We start from the raw sequence: 17,198 nt of genomic DNA on the forward strand, positions 1-17,198 counted from the left end.
TGAGAGTATAGCTTCATTCCTTGCACTCCAAAAAAGCCCCTTCTTTTGGCAATTTAACATTGTCAAAACCCATCTTATTTTTTTTAGAATGCGATATTCTAAACTACTCTAATGTATCTAATGTATGAGGAGCTAGATCCAACTCATGGGTAAGAGGATGGACATATCGAGTAGTAGTACTAGGTGGGCCCACTCTATGAGTTGTGGCAAATCTTAAATTTTTCTTTTTATTTCTTTGGTAAATATAAAAGCTAAAAAGACGATTATGCTCCTCTCAGGCCTAACACATAAATAGAAGAACCAAAAACCTCTTCAATTTGGACCTTGAAGTTCTTCAAGCAGTCCAAACAATTTTGAAGGTTAATAATAGAGGTGCTGGTCTCTTAAAATTGATATGATCCGAAAATTAAGCTTATTTTATGATGCTAATCAAGTAATTTCCTCCATGTCCAACCAATTTGCCCGCCAACTCTCCCTTACCTCATTCCCTCCAAATTCACAGAATTTAAATTCTCTATGCTCCAACGGTCAACTGAGAGAAGCTTTGGTGGAAATGGCCGTTCAAGGCCTTGAGATGAAGTTTGAAGGCTACTACACGCTGTTAAACGAGTGTGTAAACCGAAGGGCCTTCAGGGAAGGCCAAAGAGTCCATGCCCACATGACCAAAACCTGTTACCTTCCGCCTATGCACCTCAGGACCCGGTTGATCGTCTTCTATAATAACTGTGAATGTTTGAATGATGCACAGCGTGTGCTCGATGAAATGCCTGTACGAAATGTGGTGTCATGGACGGCAATGATTTCGGCTTATTCTAAGAGGGGGTATGCCTCCGAAGCTTTGAATCTTTTTCTACAGATGTTAAGATCAGGTATTATTGGTTTTAGTTCTAGTTTATAAAAGTGGGTCATTGAGACATGGCCGTGAGTAAATTGTCAGTTTTTCTTGCTTAATTAAATTTGGTCCTGGTCCCTCAGAAAGAATAAAATTTGGTCATGGTGATTTCTTTTTTCTCTTGTTTAACAGGGTCTTCCTGTATTGATAATTATCTGTAAACTTGGCAGGTACGGAGCCTAATGAGTTCACTTTTGCAACCGTACTTACTTCATGTAGTGGTGCGTGGGGGTTTGACTTAGGAAGGCAAATCCACTCTCTCATAATAAAAACAAAGTTTGAATCACATATATTTGTTGGAAGCTCACTTCTCGACATGTATGCCAAAGCTGGTAGAATCTATGAAGCCCGAGGAGTTTTCGACTGCTTGCCAGAAAGGGATGTTGTTTCATGTACTGCTATAATCTCTGGCTATGCCCAGCTGGGTCTTGATGAAGAGGCTTTGGAGCTGTTCCGTCTGTTGCAGAGGGAAGGAATGACTTCGAACTATGTCACTTATGCCAGTGTGTTAACAGCATTATCAGGGCTTGCTGCGTTGGACCTCGGCAGGCAAGTTCACAACCACGTCCTTCGTCGTGAATTGCCCTCATATGTGGTTCTTCAGAACTCGCTGATTGATATGTACTCTAAATGTGGAAACCTAAGCTACTCAAGGAGGATCTTTGATAGCATGCCAGAGAGAACTGTTATATCATGGAATGCAATGCTTGTAGGGTATAGTAAGCATGGAATGGGAAAAGAGGTGGTGAAGCTTTTCAAACTAATGAAAGAAGAAAATAAAGTCAGACCAGACAGTGTCACTTTTTTGGCTGTTTTATCTGGTTGCAGTCACGGAGGAATGGAAGATAGAGGGCTAGAATATTTTTATGCGATGGCAGAAGGGGAAAATGGTATTGAGCCAGAGCTTGAGCACTATGGGTGTGTTGTTGATCTTCTTGGGCGTGCTGGTCGAGTTGAAGAGGCATTTGAGTTTATCAAAAAGATGCGTTTTGAACCAACTGCTGCTATATGGGGTTCACTTTTAGGTGCTTGTAGGGTTCACTCAAATGTTGAGATTGGTGAATTTGTGGGTTTTCGGCTTTTACATATTGAACCTGAAAATGCTGGGAATTACGTAATTCTTTCTAATTTATATGCTTCTGCGGGGAGATGGGAAGATGTAAGAAATGTAAGGGAATTGATGGTAGAGAAGGCCGTGATAAAGGAGCCAGGAAGAAGTTGGATTGAGCTTGACCAAATCCTTCATACTTTTCATGCAAGTGATCGCTCCCATCCAAGAAGGGAAGAGGTGTCTGCAAAGGTGAAAGAATTGTCAGTCAAATTAAAGGAAGCTGGTTATGTTCCTGACTTGGGTTGCGTTTTATATGATGTGGATGAGGAGCAGAAGGAAAAAGTACTCCTAGGCCACAGTGAAAAGATGGCTTTGGCTTTTGGGCTGATTGCTACACCTGAAGGAGTGCCTGTACGTGTGATAAAAAACCTTCGAATTTGTGTCGATTGCCATAATTTTGCAAAATTTGTCTCAAAGATTTATGGAAGAGAAGTGTCTTTGAGAGATAAAAACCGGTTTCATCACATTGTCGGGGGAACCTGTTCTTGTGGAGATTACTGGTGAGTTTTGAAGACTCTTGCACTGCCTCTTACAGATATAAATATCTGATTTAACAATGAAACAGAAGCTTTGGTCATCGTGGAACAATGACATGAAATGGAAACTATAGGCCAAAAACATGGAGTGACATGTAGAAAAATGAAAAACCATACTTCAGTATTGGCATAAAGGAGAATGCTTTGGTTTCTGGCATGAAAGAAAATGGAGTATCTTGGCCATATGGGTTGAACGGTTGAAGATCATTTGAAGTACATGATTCCCTCTTTCATACTCTCTGAGTTCTTTTGAAGACTATCTATTATTGAACCGGGGGCATTCGAGGAGTTCATATTTTTGTTCAGCACTGAAACAGAAAGGCAAATAGCTGTCTAGCCGATACACACTTCATGCCTATACATGATTTCACCAAGGCGTCGTTAACGCCTTATTTTGAAAGAACGAATTCTCAGGGGTACAAGTTTTTCCTGCTAGAACTTGTTCTGAAGCTTGTGAATATATGAGATATAATGATGCAGGCCTTTTCAAGGCTTGAATTCCTCTCTGTTTAAAGAGGCATAAGTTATTTTTCTTGTCAGAAAAGAATCCCAATGATTTTCTATATCATGATTCAACTTGTTTTGTTTGTTCTAATTATGTATTACATCATGAATATAGCTTCTTTGATGCGTTTTCACATCATTTGTCTTTTTTTCTTCTCACTCCCTGTCTTTCCAAATAGTAATTTACTGCTGTTGGACAATTTGATGAGTGATTAAAGTTACTATTGATCAACAAAGCTTGGGCGCCCAGCTTTGAATTCAGGGAGAGAAGAGGCAAAAACTAAAGTAAGGAACAAGAAAGTAGAGGTGTACAACTGGCGGTGCCAATCCGGTACTAGTTGGGTGGCTAGTTCGAGTTTATAATTTCAATTTTGACTTAGTTAAGTTAAGATTGAACTTGAAAATGGAATTTTACTTGGAGTGAAATTATGAATTTGAGTCTATAGAATGAAAGTACATATTAGAAAAAGTTTGTAATATTTTGCTATGAATTATTCAAAGTTACAATGAATTTTGTGAGTTTTTAGTTTAAAGGTCTCAAGGCCGGTTCGAGGGTCCTTACCTGGGGCTACGATTGAGTGGTGGCCGAATGCAAGAGTCGAGCTGCCAAGTCAAAGTTTGGAGGTCCCATATACACCGAATTTTGGAATTTAAGTGCAACACATTTCTAGTGATGTATAATTGATGAATGAGAAAGGAGAAAAAGAAAATGAAAAATGAAAAAAATTTGAAAACTGATTTAAATTTTTCCTCAAACGAAAAACGAAAATACTATTATTAAACATGTTATCAGTTTTCAAAAAATGAAAAAGAAAAATAGAAAATTGAAGACGAAATAATTATCAAACCGGCGTTAAGCTAACAAAAAATCCCAAAAAAAGAAAAAAGAAAAAAAAGGAGATTATTTATTTATTTTTATTTCCAAAGAACCAAGAGATCAAGCCAGGTGGGTGGAGTTGGGTTGGTCCTGGCCCTTATTTTTAGATACTTGCAAGGCCCATCCAATAAGGCAGGCAATACGACAGCAAACCAAGCTCACTCTACTCCTCTTCTCTCTCTCTCTCTCTAGCTGGGAGGAAAGTCTTACCGTACCCGCCTCCACAATGCTCCGCCAGCGCCTTATCCAGACTCTCCGAACTCGCGGCGGTTCAGCCACAGGTCCGAGCCGGTGGACCAGCCCGGGCCACGAGGAGCAACCTAAAGGTTACCTTTTCAACCGGACCCCGCTGCCCCCAGGCCAGACTCGAAAATGGGAGGACTGGGAGCTCCCTTGCTACGTCACCAGCTTCCTCACCATCGTTATCCTTGGCGTCGGCCTCAACGCTAAGCCCGATCTCACCATCGAGACCTGGGCCCACCAGAAAGCCCTCGAACGGCTCGAGATCGAGCAGGCCGGCCTTTCTGTTGCTGGGTCGTCTGAATCTGACTGAAATTCGATCTGGGTATGCCGGTTCGTTCGTTCTCAGATCGATCCTTCTTTTTTGAGTTGAAATGGGTTTTCGGTTGTTGATATGATATGTAGTTGAAATAAGGGTTTGGGGATGTTTTATTGGGCTTTTCATGTGAAGCTTGATCACTTCATAATTTAGCTGTTTGAATGTTTAACTGATTAATGTTTTCAAATAGTTATCTTTTTTCTTGCCTCTAATTACAGTTTTTGTGTTTATAATTTCAATTGTCTAGTGGTTTCAGTAGCTAAATGGTAGGAATGGGATAGATATATTTGTGGCAATTCTATGACTTGGATGTTATCTATATGCATAAATGGGCACCTGGACTGGAACCATTTTGTTATGCTTACAGATTTACGGTGTTGACTATTGGTCTGTGTTGAAGACCATAAATAGTACAAATTTGTTGTAAGTTTTGGTTAGAATGATGCTCGATGTGTAAAAAAAGTTTTATTAAATGATGTGACGATTTACATGGATGGCTACTGGTGGTATGCTTTAGGGTGGGGCTGTGTAATGTGCTTGTTATTGCGTATAAGCTCTAGTGTCAGTTCCTAAACTAAACATTCTCGAACTATTGAGTGCATTAGTATTTTTCTTTTTCATATAATTGTGTTGTATAGAGCATAAGCGGGGATGGTTAAAGTGCTGAATCATGGCATTGGAGCCAGGAGTTGTGATTGCCATGAGTTTCTACAAATCACCTTAAGAATACAAATGTGTGGAGGACAACGGTTGAAAAATTTCTCTGAAATTTTGGAAGTATTTGGGTTGCTAAATAACACTGTATTCAAAGGTTTTTATTAATACTGTATTAAGAACACAGTCTCGGTGACATAATAAAATTAAGGAGGTTGGTTGACCCTTTTAAATGACTATTCATTTGGTTTACTTTCTTGGATTATGTTGTAGTCTCATATTCTAAAACTTGTTTGATACTTTGGGGATCTTTAGGTTTCACCACATGTCTTTTGTATATCAGCACTGGCTCTTTAACATGTTTGGCATGTTTTCCATTAAGAGTTAGTTACGCTTCAAGTGAATACCCTTGAGAGATGCAAAAGAATGTGAATGCCAATTTGATATAATCAAGCATTTATTTTTGCTACCTATCAGTGACATGTGATAGATGTTTTTACATGCATAAATTTCGTTGGTATCATGAAAGTGAAGTTTTCGCTATTTTGTCACTCCATTACTTTTGCTCAATTTTAGCGCCTATTTTTTGTGTTAGAAAATCAAGGGTTGAGACGTGGAGTTGATGAATTGTTAGAATTTACACTTTCTTGTCTCTGTGTTTTTATGTTTGAGCTTTTCAGCCATAAAGCCAATGTTGTAACCCTGACAAAGGTCATGGTGTGATGAATAAGTGTTATTACGTAGATTGGATTTTAAAAAGGGATGCAGTAGCTATACATATTTCATCCTTTTTCAATTGAATTCATATACTTGGTTTGGCTTGGGTTTCTTATTGGATTTATTTTAATCAAATCTGTCATCTGGAAAAGGAATTTAAGTTGTTCTGCATGGTTCAAGTATGTGTTGAACCTTTAATGTTGGATGGTTTTCTACTTTACCCTGGACCAAGGAGGGTTCAAGTATGTTTTTGAAAATACTTAGGAGAGCCATGGACCTCATGTGGAAGGAACTGAGTACCAAGATTCTATTTGTTCATTCTTTATACACTAGGCATTTCTTTTTCTTCAGCATGAGATGTCATTGAGGAAGCTTTTTGCCTAACCTTGTGAGTTTTATTGGCTTTAATCCTTTGTGAGATCATCTCAAACCCATGAGTTTGAGTTTATAGTAGTCACTCTTATATATCTTGTGGTGCTCAATTTATTGGTAGTAAGTCTCTATTTTCGTCAGGAAGTAGTGTGTGTGGGGGCTTTCAGGCTCAATGCTAGCGTTGTACTGAAATTGTGTTATTAGAAACCCTTCTGGTGGGATGCTGCTTATATTCAGAAATGCGTTACTTGTCCGTGTAGCATCTGAAACCTGATTAAGACTTCTGTTTCTTCTACATGTCAGCAAATAGATTTTACGTATCCTTTGAAATTCTGTAGTTTAAGGGTCATTGTATTCTCCATTATAAGATTTTAATACACGGTACACTCTTTGTTCTGTCCAGTCATAGAAATCAGGGATATGATTATCTACCAGGCGTTAAATGGGTCAGAGTTATATTATTTTTCCTGATTTTTTAGGCATTGCCTTTATCATTAAAAGTCACTTGCTTCTACTTGTTTTCATCGAAATGGTTCCTGGAGAGATGACTGATCTTTGCATCTGTATTTTTTAGAAAAGCAGAGTTTGCCCGATTGTGATTATTGTGTGTTTTATGGGAACTTTTCTGATTTTGACGAGTTTTAAATTATTCTTGAAAACTTGCTTAGTGGTTATTTCCGCTGACTTGTCTGTCTAGTGGTAAGAAATTGAAGTCTAAATTTTGTTTTTGTTCCTGATAAAAAAATAAAAATAAAGCACATTTTCCAGTCTACAGCAATACCTCTTTGTGATAGAAATACGCAGTTAAGGGGAATTTTACTTCCTTGTATTTATTGGATATACTTGTACAGAACCAGGTAAGTTTGTTTCACCGCAATGGTCTTGCACAAACCGGCACATACCCGACACCTCCACCCAGTGCTGCCGGCCACCTTCCTATGATTCCCCCGGAAATCTCCTTCCTGCCATGATTTCTTGCCTATCCGTCTGTCTTCAAACTGCAGTCTCTGTCAAGTAATTGTCAATTTCAAATTTACTTTTGCGATTATCAAACTCTCCCATTTCCACTTGACAAACATTCCAACAGACCATGGAAACAACTTATTTTGTACATGCAGTGTGGCCCAAAAAATTCATTAAAATCATAGCTAGCTGCAAATAGAATTACCATTTATTAATTTGAATACATTGGAATAGTCATTTTAAGATGCTCTTTTAGTCCTACACTCTGCTCGATCGATAGGGGAGTCCAATTTTCCTGTTGGGTCACCAATCTTTCAATTATAATCCTTCCTATTTGATTTTTCATTGTAGCCCACACTCTCTCTCTCTCTCTCTCTCCTTTTATACTTTTTCTTCTTCTTCACAATAGGTAACGGAGTGAATATTAGGAGGTGAAGCTTGTACTGCATCTACTTTGTTGAAACTTGAAATTAATTTTCAATCAGTCCTCCAACCAAACACAGAGAGAGAGAGAGAGAGAGAGAGAGAGAGAGAGAGAGGGAGCCTGTCTGCTTATATTTTATCGCTTACATATCACTCACTCTTATCTCCTATTTTCATAGGACTCTTGTACATGTTTTATAAACATCAATACAATACAACTGACTCACTGAAACATCCTTGGTGTCCAAGCAAGCAGGCATCAAATCTATAATAAAATCTATAATTAATCCTGGCTCAAGGCTCAACCAGCAACCAACCACACAGAGATGATGATTCAGATGAATAAAGCAGTGGAGCCGGGGCAAGTGTGTTTGACGAGTGTGAATCGGTACAAAGCAGCAGCAGCAGGAGGATCACCAGGAGGATGCCTCCGAAACCGAAACCTTGTCAATGTCGTTGGCAAGCGCAAATTAGGCGGCAATATTTTCATTTCTTCACCCTCACAACTAGTAGTAGCTCCAACCACACCAACAGAAAGAAGGAGATTAATGGCTACTTCCAACGCCAATGCTGACATTGCCAACAACAACAGCCTCTGGCCTAGTATTCCCTCCTCCTATGGTGACCCCTGCCTTGATCTCTTCTTCAACGCCCTCAGACCAGAATGGAGAGATGCTAACCCCTGCCTTACATATCTGGAGCAACTGCTCCCCTTGGCCCGTCCCACAATCCCCTCACCACCCTTAAGCTCATCTTCACCTTCGATTCAATCGATTTTTCTGACATAAAGTTCAACACGGCCGTGCTTTGGCTCCACCACAACCATCCCAAGACTCTGTTACGCAACCTCCACTCTATTGCCAACTTGCCTCTTGTCCGCTATCCCCACCATGGGGGTTGGTGGTACAACCTTGTCCAAATTCTCTACAAGGTTCTTGTTCCGAAATCAGACGACGACCAAGATGACGACGCTGCTGCGCAAGTCGGGCACGAGCACTGGACCGGCACCATTTTTCTGCTTGAAAGCATCTCCAAAAGGCTTGCCCCGCCAGAATCAGATCAATCACAAGAGTGGAAGTTGAAATGGCTATGGAATGAGTTTTTGGGGCCCTTGACCAATTACTACAATGCTGAGAGCCCTATGTGGTTAAGAAGTATATGAAGAAGGTGAAAGCAGTAGCAGTAGGAGGAGGAGACAATTTAAGAGGCAGCATTAGCATAATAAAGCCGAATGCTTTGCTTCCAAATGAGATCATAAAATATATACAAGATGAGGATGTCAGGGAAGCGGCTTAGCTTCAGTGGAAGGCAATGGTGGAGGACTTGTACCTAAAGCAGCAGCAAAGGAGATGGACTTGTAAGAAAGGAGGATTTCCAGGAAGAGGCCGAGCTTCAGTGGAAGGCAATGGTGGAGGAGATAAAGCAGGGGGAGGATTTGGGCAAATTCAAAAACTGCTTGGTGGTGGGCTATGGTGGCCTGGGCTATAAAGAGTGGAGCTATCCAGAGGTGGGTTGGAAATTCTGGTGTCTAAAGTGAGTGAAGAGCCATGGAAGGGAAAGATGATAAAATACACTGGTGGTGGAAAATGCCCGCTAGACTTGATAGAAGGACATGATCTTATGTCCAAGTTCGAATTTATGAGATCCGCAAGGACCTCCCGTGTGCAACTTAATGAGGAATGTAGGATTTCGGGTGTTTGATTTGATTCTGGAAGTGGCTGTGAATGAGTACTTGAAGTCAGAGCAGATGATCAAGAAGGTGATTATGTTCACCAACTTTCTAGAACGTCCTGATAGCCACATCTGGGGCATTCAGTATGACGCACTACGGAGCAATTTTGAGGCAATCCGCAACAAGTTTAGGGACAAAGGATACGGGGCCACACATTCTGTATTTCAACGAGCACCAAGATCCCTGGATTTGTACACAACATCCAGGCTTCACCATCTCATGGAAGCAGCCATCACTCAAGATTATCAAACTCTCGAGGTAGTCGACTGATTGAGACTCAACTTGAAGTGGTGGTGTGGATGTGCTGGTGATGAAGAATATCAAATAAATCTGTTGAATTTGGATTGGAATAACCGTTTAATTTAATTTGCTTATGATCATCATCTGTTTTAACTTACTTTGAATTATTTCCTCTATGGCTAGGCTAGATAGCAACATCCTCTACCATCTGTTCTGCTATGAAAGTGAAAAACTACTGCCACCTCTTATGCCTATGTCTTCTTCAGTCTTACTGATTTTACATTTAAGTTTTTGCTTGGAATTCAATCTTACTGCTTTAATTGCTTGCCTCGTCTTATGCCTATGTCTTCCTTAGAACCAAAGGCTCGTCTTGCCTCAAAATTCAAAGGAAACCATTGGGACCTGCAACTTCTATTACAGAAGTACAATCGACAACGTACTGCTAGACAGCAGATAGCATCTTATTCAAATCAAGCCCCCCATTTTATGAAACAACTACTGCCATAACACGAGACGCGCTACCACAAATGTTCTAAAACTGATCTAGGCAGGTCTTTAGAAATTATTCACATTCAATTCACATACTTGCTAGCAACACAATATATTCATGTTCATCCCTCTAATAGTCTTACCTAATTACTAATTGTGAACAAACAGCTAGGAAGTTACAGCAAGCTAACAATCAAATTTATGTTGATTTGCTATCAATGAACCAAGTAACAAAAATACTCAAATGCAGTAGCACCTATTTAGATGGCAGAACAAACCCTAGCGAGACGCGCCACCACGAATGTGGAAAACCGCAACTCTTCTGCAAGGCATTAGAAACTACGTTTCTCGCAGTGCTTAAAAGTAGCAGCACTGCCGTGTGTTTCTACCCTTGCAGTCTATAATCCTAAACCTAAATTGCTAGCAGTATGATATTAGAATTTCTCAAACAACCAAGATTGAAGCTTCCAAACCAACACTCACGCATTATGGTATAAAGGTAAGGGTCATGGTAACAGAGTCATTTTATCAAACAGCTAGTAGGCGAGCTTTTTACATGGATTAAAGTGCAAGACAAAACATTCCATACTAAAAAAATTCAGTCACTGAAGCATCAAATACTGGAAGATCAAAGTATATTGAATTCAAACTTTTACTCACACCTGGAAGATCAAAGACGAAGCCACCGAACCATCGAAGAATTCAAAGGGCAAAAAAAAATTTAATTTGGCAGAAAAAAGAGCAAAAAAATTTGGACCATTTCTCGATTTATGCGTGTCATCCTTGCGCAGGGGCCATGCTAATCTTCTCTGTATCGTTCCAATTTTATCGGATGTCCCCGAAGGGACGAACTCACCTCTTAAGCGCAAGTATATAAAGAACTTGCAGAACAGAAAATCCTCCGATGTGGGATAAAGCTTCCTTCGTTTTTAATGTGAGGCACTTGGGCCTTTATTTGCGCAGTCAATGATAAGCCCAATGAAGTCCCCAAGTACAGAATTCCATTGGGGAGCTCTTTAACCTGTACCAAATTAACCTGTGGATTAATTTCCTTTTTCTGAGAAATTAAAGCTTCAATAGTTTAGACCCCACTTGTTCACAGGATAGTTGTACAACTCAACGGAATTATTAACTCCCACACACCACCCCCCACCCCACCCCCATAGTTGTACAACTCAACGGAATTATTAACTCCCACACCCCCACTGCCCCCACCCCCACTTGTTGGTGATGATCGGCTACCTTGTGTATCACATCTCTATTAGAGAGGTGGTATGTATGACTAGCATTTTTGTTTTCAAATTCTAATCTTGACATGTAGGTCGCTATGGAATGTTTTTTTTAAAACTTTATTAATAAGTTTTTTCTTGTATACGAAAAAAACTTTCTTGTGACGGGGATAACATTGTTTTGCTATCTCCGATTAATAACACAATGATAAGTGATAAAGTTATCTCACATGTCATTGTGTTATTGACCGGGAATATCAATGAATGATTTCTTTCAGTTTCTGCTTTCTTAGAAAATGGCAACAATTCAGGTAAGATTTTCTATCGTTCAAGAGAAGTACATGGTTAAATATACTGCAGTTAAGGAATGATAGGGAGTTTAAAGCAGAAGTGATTGGGGGACAAGAAGCATGGCCTGTACTTGATGGAGTGAGAGATTATGATCTCGCAAACTAACTGTTAACCCTTTTTTTTAACAAAAGAGTGATGTTGGCTGTTGGTTCCTTTTCTTTTCCCCTTTAGTCCCTCAACGTACGGTCCCTTTTTCTTTCTAATTTCGCTTTTCCTGGGTTTGTTTAGCTGAGAAGCGAACAGTTATTAACCTGTACAATTGTATTGATGCAGCTGTCAGAGCCTACACACTGTAATTTTACATATTTGCCTCCACAAGGACAATAAGAAAAGTTCTCAAACACCATTATTTGACACTAGGGAGAGTTGAGGCTATGCTAATAATGGAGTTGGTTGGATCCCTAAACAATATTGTCTGTCAAAATACAAATAGTTTGGACCGATGGGGTGTTAGTTGGATTAGTTCAGGTCTTTGGTATGCTCTCAAGTGGCTGTTCTGTCAAAATCCTCGTAGTAATTGTGTGTGTGAGAGTTTTCCGATCTCCTTTGTAATTTTGGCATAAAAAGAAAAAGAATTAGGAAGAGTTGGTGTACAAAAATCCAAGACATGTAAAGGACAATGTGTACTTTTTAAGTCATTTAGCAACCAGACTCTGAGTTGGTTCCTCATCTCGAATCACAAGCAATCACCAACTGCTGAATTTTTTATATAAAAAAAAGCCTAGATGCTCCGAAATGACCTGGTATAAGAGCACTTCCACCAGTTAGCCCCTTGCCATGGCAAGGGAGCCCTAGGGCGGGTACTATTCACTGAATAGTGGCTGCCCTAGACAAAAAAAAAAATTGTGTTTCCAGCAATGCAAGGCTTGCCATGGCAAATACTATTCATTTTTTTGTTTTTTTCACAACTTTGTTTACTTAAACAATTAATTTGGATAATATTTTCGGATAAGATTTTTGGGTTAAAAGTCAGTATTGGTTGGTATTTATAGAAAAAAAAATTCAGTATTTTTTTCGTAATTTTTTAAATTTTTTCCGATTTTTTTTCATTTTTTTATTGGGCAAAAAATTGTCTGCCGTTGGATTGCTGGAAAAAACTAATCGGAGAGCCCAGGAGCTTCCACGTGGCATAGAGTTGTTGGGGGTTGCTTTTTGGATTTTTTTATTCGCAAAAAAATGGCTGCCGCTGGATAATTTTAAAAAGCAAATCGGATGGCCCAGACATGCGACACGTGGAATCATGCCGCGGCGGCTATCTGTAGCGCGCGTCAAATTTTTTAAACCGGCGCGTGCATTGCACGCGCCAGCTTTAAAAAAATTTTAATAGCAGCCTGACGTCGTCATGACGTCACGCACTGACGCAGGCCCAAAACTCGTTTTGCTCCTCGGGCGGACCTGCCCGAGGGCTAGCCCAGGCAATTTTTTTTTTCTGGGGCCCACACCTTGCCCTGGCAGCCTTGTGTTGCTGGAAACAGCATTTTTCCCCAGCCCCCCCCCAGCCCTCCCCCCAGCCTGCTTGCTGGAAATGCTCTAAGAAGTTTTAGGGTACTCAAACACATGTTTAATTTTATGCAGAAATTTATTCAGCAAGAGATGAAGAATGATTTCGTTTTACGCGTGTATTAAACCAATTCCTTGTAACTTTTATTTTTTTTAATTTTTTACTACATCTCAGAATTAATTCTTGTATTAGAATATATTCAAAGATACGTGCCAGTTGTCGTAGCACTTTTTGATCTGTAACTCCAAGCATTTGTGACCCCCAAAAGACGTAAGCATATGCATATTGTCTTTTGAAAGTAAATTAATGTCATTGCCAGCAGATCATGATGCATGCATAATGGAAGCTTGATGCTTATTTTGTTCAAGACTATATTGATGGACCATAGCAGTCTACTATATTGACTTGTAAATTAGGGCATGACAATTTACAAATCCACTTGTACAGTAAAAGAGGTCTCGGGTCTTAAATTTTTTTATCTTAAAACAGTTTCCAAGTCATGTCAAATTGCTCTATAAGTCCTCAAAGAGGCCTTAGTATGTCCCGGCCTTGAGATGGGGTAGCCTTCCCTCTTCCTAAACTTTTATTCACCAAAAAAGAAGAAGGATAAATATACTGGTAATCAATTTTTTTATGGATCGTAACATACGTGTGTTAAGCACCGCACCGACAGTGGCGGAGCTAATAGCTTTTCTTTGGGGGTACCATAGTTTCAAGTTTATATGGTCATATTTCTACTCATATACTTTAGAGCCGTATGCTTTTGTATGATGCTTCAAGAGGTCACAATTATTCTAGGCCAATACATAGCTCTGCCCCTACATACTCGTGCTCCATTGATGTTGGATTTGTTGCTCTTTTACAAGGGTAACTTAGGAAAATTATCTTGTGGAAGATTCTAGTCACCACATCCAACTTTAGTGACGACAGATTTCACTAAGTTATTTGAAAATAATAAGAATAATTGAAAACCTTGGTGGTGACGATGATTTATGAACCAAACATATATAACAAACAACAACAATGACAAAATTTAATCCTATGATCTAAGCAAGACTTGTGAGGCGATTAAGGATTAGTTGGAGTTTCCGAACACTTCCACCCGATAATTGAGGCGAGGTAAATAAACATGTTTAATATAAATCACTATCTCAACCCCACACTGATTATTTAGGGAAAACAAAATACCTCTTTGGAATTTTTCTTTTAAAAAAAATCTAATTTTCAAAATAATTCTAAGATATGGAAATGGTATTCAGATTTGGGTAAAGATAAAGGATCCCATACTGCTATAGTCAACATGCATTGCTCCATTTTGAAGTACCTTATAATGCACCCAAATTGACTAGACCTCAACCCAACAACTGCTTAGAATTGCAATATAGCATCAAATGTATTATTTTTTTTTATTTGATTTCATATGGGTATAATTGGAAAATTAAACAAATTTTATTTTATATTCTTACACAAATTAAACATGTGAAATGAAATAAAGTGGTATTTCTTGGTTACTTTCCCACGATTACTAAACACGGGAAAAGAATCTCCATTTCCTATCCCTTGAAATGATATGGAAAGTCATCTCCCTTTAAATTCGTTTCGTGAACCAAATGAGACCTTATGTTAATTTATAGATAATAATATATATATTATAATGTTAATTCATTTTTCAATGAAACCCTAATTTTTCCTCTCTCTTTTTCTTTTCTTTTCTTTTCTTTTGCGTGCTCCATGGACTGGAAAGTGCTCTCCTGGTCCTGCCCTACCATTCAATGCTATAATAAGCTGGGAAAGGAACCGTTCTCTTTTTGCGCACAAGATGATAAGGTGACAAGAAAATGGTGGTGGGTTTTGTATTTTAATGTTTTTTGTCGGAATAAATTTATGTCATGGTAGGAGACAAAAAAATAAGGTGGGGATTTCATAGTCTGTCTTTCTGGGAAAGTGATTTAGAAGAACGTCATTGTCGGTGGGAGGGTGGACCAAATCGACCAGCTTGTGACGGTGCTTCTTGGCTCATCCTCAATTTCCAAGCTAATTACGACTTACTGCTTGGCTCTTGTATTATAATTTTCTCAATATTGTGATGTTTATCAATTTACTAAATAAAAGAATTTTACCAAGAAAAAACCCTCTATCTGTCCCGGCCCGCACACGAGGTCTTAATTTAACAGGTGAGTTTTGAAATGGTAAAATTCTAAGCGTGCACATAACATTAATTGCATCAAGTTTCGTATCTTATTTTCTCATAATCACATAATCGTACAGAAAATAGAGATTATATGAAATCCGTTACATGCGAGTTCTTCTGTTACTATGGTATTATCATATAATAAACTTGAGAAACAAGACATCTTCAACATTACGTTAGATTTGACTTTTTAGTTTTTCTAGTATCTTAAAAAATTAGATATAAAAAGGAACCATGGATAGAACTAGCTCATTATAGTAGTGATCACATTACTTAAGCACATGGTCACGTGCATGGGAACTAACCTAGGAAGGTCTGAAAGGCAAGTAAAATGAAAGGAAAGAAAAAAGAATATGTTAATTAATATCACCTACATTCCATATCGAAAATATCAATAAATAAAGGTACCATAGGAGGTTCTTTCGCATTTCAGATAAATTATTGTATGCTCCACATGTTCCCTTAAAGGAAAGTCCTACCCAAGTAGTTCCAGCTGAATTCTTACATATATAGCTACAAATAGAACATGTTACTTGGAGTTAGTAGCTCAAGTGGTTAAAAGATTTCATTGTTATATTTGAATCCTTACATTTGATTTCGTCATCCGTCAATATCGTTTTTTTAAGGGTAATTTTTTATCTAAAAAATGTTTGGAACTTTTAAAGCACTTTCACCCATTTGTCATGACAAAAAGCAAGGAAATATAAGAGCAGTTACTATTCACGAACTCTTTTATTATTATCTCATTTGTAAATCTTGTCCTTCTACTTAAATGTTTTCAAATACCAAACCCAGAGTTTCTTGCGTAAGTCTTGTAGAACTCACACACATCATTAAGTGAGTTAAATTATTTCCCTACTTATGGTTTCAAATTCATACTTACTACCGGTATCACTCTCACTTCATCATTTATTTGACTACAATCTTTCTCTGCCCCCTTAACTTGGTTATGCACCTCTGCCCCCATCAACTTAGTTTGTGTTTCCCTCTTTTCGGCCAAGGTGGTGATGGAATGAACTTTTGGTCCTTCTTCTTTTGGATTTGCGTAGGCGTGCTACCACCAAGTCACTGATTGGCTTGAATGGAAAAATTTGGATTGTTGTGTTTGCGCTTTTTACTTCTGATCAAGTGATTGATCGGCTAAGCAAGAGACCTCCTACTGGCCTAGGTTCTTTCACTTCCTCGGACTAGAGGATGGTTAAGTGTCGTATGGATATTTTTGCGATTCTTATGGGTTCTAAGTGAAAATGATGCAATTAAATTAAAGATGCGATTAAACTTAAAGACAAGAATTAAAGTGTGATTAAATAGATGAAAGCGATAAACGAACGTAAATTAAACGGAGAACGAAATAAGAACGATAAACTAAATTGAACTTAATAAAATTTCAATAACAATGAAAGTAAAACAATGGAGATAAACTTGAATTTCAATGGAGATAAACTTGAATTTAAAAGACAAGAAAATGTAAATTTCAAGAAAGTAAACTTACACTAAGAAAAGAAAGAACTTGCTACACTAAGTGCATGAAAAGTAAAATCCTAAGACTAGGAAAAAAAAAGTGCGAGACGAAAAATAGGTTTGTGTGTCTGATGATGTGTGTTTCTCCCTTCATCAGATGAGTTTTATATAGAGGCATCCGTTAGCCCATGAGTTGGCCATTAAATGGCCAATGGTCAACTTCATTCAAAAAATTTCCTTGTGAAGCCTTCAAATCTGTGGGATCACAATGATGGAGACCTTCTGATTGCTTGATTCTCTCTTCTTTTGGAATACTCCGGATTGTCGTCAATCTCCTTGATTTCCTTCCTTATGAAGCCTCCATCACGTGCATGTGATCCTCTAAAAATCTTGGGT

The 17,198-nt window shown here is 38.6% G+C and overlaps 2 protein-coding genes, 1 long non-coding RNA gene and 1 other non-coding gene across 4 annotated transcripts; 2 read left to right on the top strand and 2 right to left on the bottom strand.

Moving 5' to 3' along the window:
• The first annotated feature begins 193 nt into the window (after positions 1–193).
• Positions 194–3,176, top strand: LOC103339338 (Pentatricopeptide repeat (PPR) superfamily protein). The gene is made up of 2 exons (XM_008242610.3): positions 194–869; positions 1,063–3,176. The coding sequence occupies exons 1-2, from the start codon at positions 395–397 to the stop codon at positions 2,505–2,507; spliced, it is 1,920 nt and encodes a 639-aa protein (XP_008240832.2). The 5' UTR covers positions 194–394; the 3' UTR covers positions 2,508–3,176.
• An 873-nt stretch (positions 3,177–4,049) lies between these two features.
• On the top strand, positions 4,050–4,691 carry LOC103339451 (ESSS subunit of NADH:ubiquinone oxidoreductase (complex I) protein). Its single transcript, XM_016796028.2, has one exon. It carries the CDS (start codon positions 4,147–4,149, stop codon positions 4,471–4,473), a length of 327 nt encoding a protein of 108 aa, XP_016651514.2. The 5' UTR covers positions 4,050–4,146; the 3' UTR covers positions 4,474–4,691.
• Positions 4,692–7,717: 3,026 nt separating this feature from the next.
• Positions 7,718–11,173, bottom strand: LOC148914750 (uncharacterized). The gene is made up of 2 exons (XR_016122560.1): positions 10,732–11,173; positions 7,718–9,670 (listed from the first exon to the last, which is right to left on the bottom strand). It is a non-coding gene; the product is annotated as an uncharacterized LOC148914750 (long non-coding RNA).
• On the bottom strand, positions 10,815–10,917 carry LOC148914751 (U6 spliceosomal RNA). Its single transcript, XR_016123024.1, has one exon. It is a non-coding gene; the product is annotated as a U6 spliceosomal RNA (small nuclear RNA).
• Positions 11,174–17,198: the final 6,025 nt, after the last annotated feature.

Source organism: Prunus mume, linkage group LG8, assembly GCF_029339155.1.
Source record: "Prunus mume cultivar Tortuosa linkage group LG8, ASM2933915v1, whole genome shotgun sequence".
Classification (NCBI taxonomy): domain Eukaryota; kingdom Viridiplantae; phylum Streptophyta; class Magnoliopsida; order Rosales; family Rosaceae; genus Prunus; species Prunus mume.

Coding starts and splice junctions, on each gene's coding strand:
- LOC103339451 (XM_016796028.2), top strand. CDS start 4,147: ATGCTCCGCCAGCGCCTTATCCAGACTCTCCGAACTCGCGGCGGTTCA.
- LOC103339338 (XM_008242610.3), top strand. CDS start 395: ATGATCCGAAAATTAAGCTTATTTTATGATGCTAATCAAGTAATTTCC. Junction 870..1,062: donor TCTACAGATGTTAAGATCAG/GTATTATTGGTT, acceptor TAAACTTGGCAG/GTACGGAGCCTAATGAGTTC.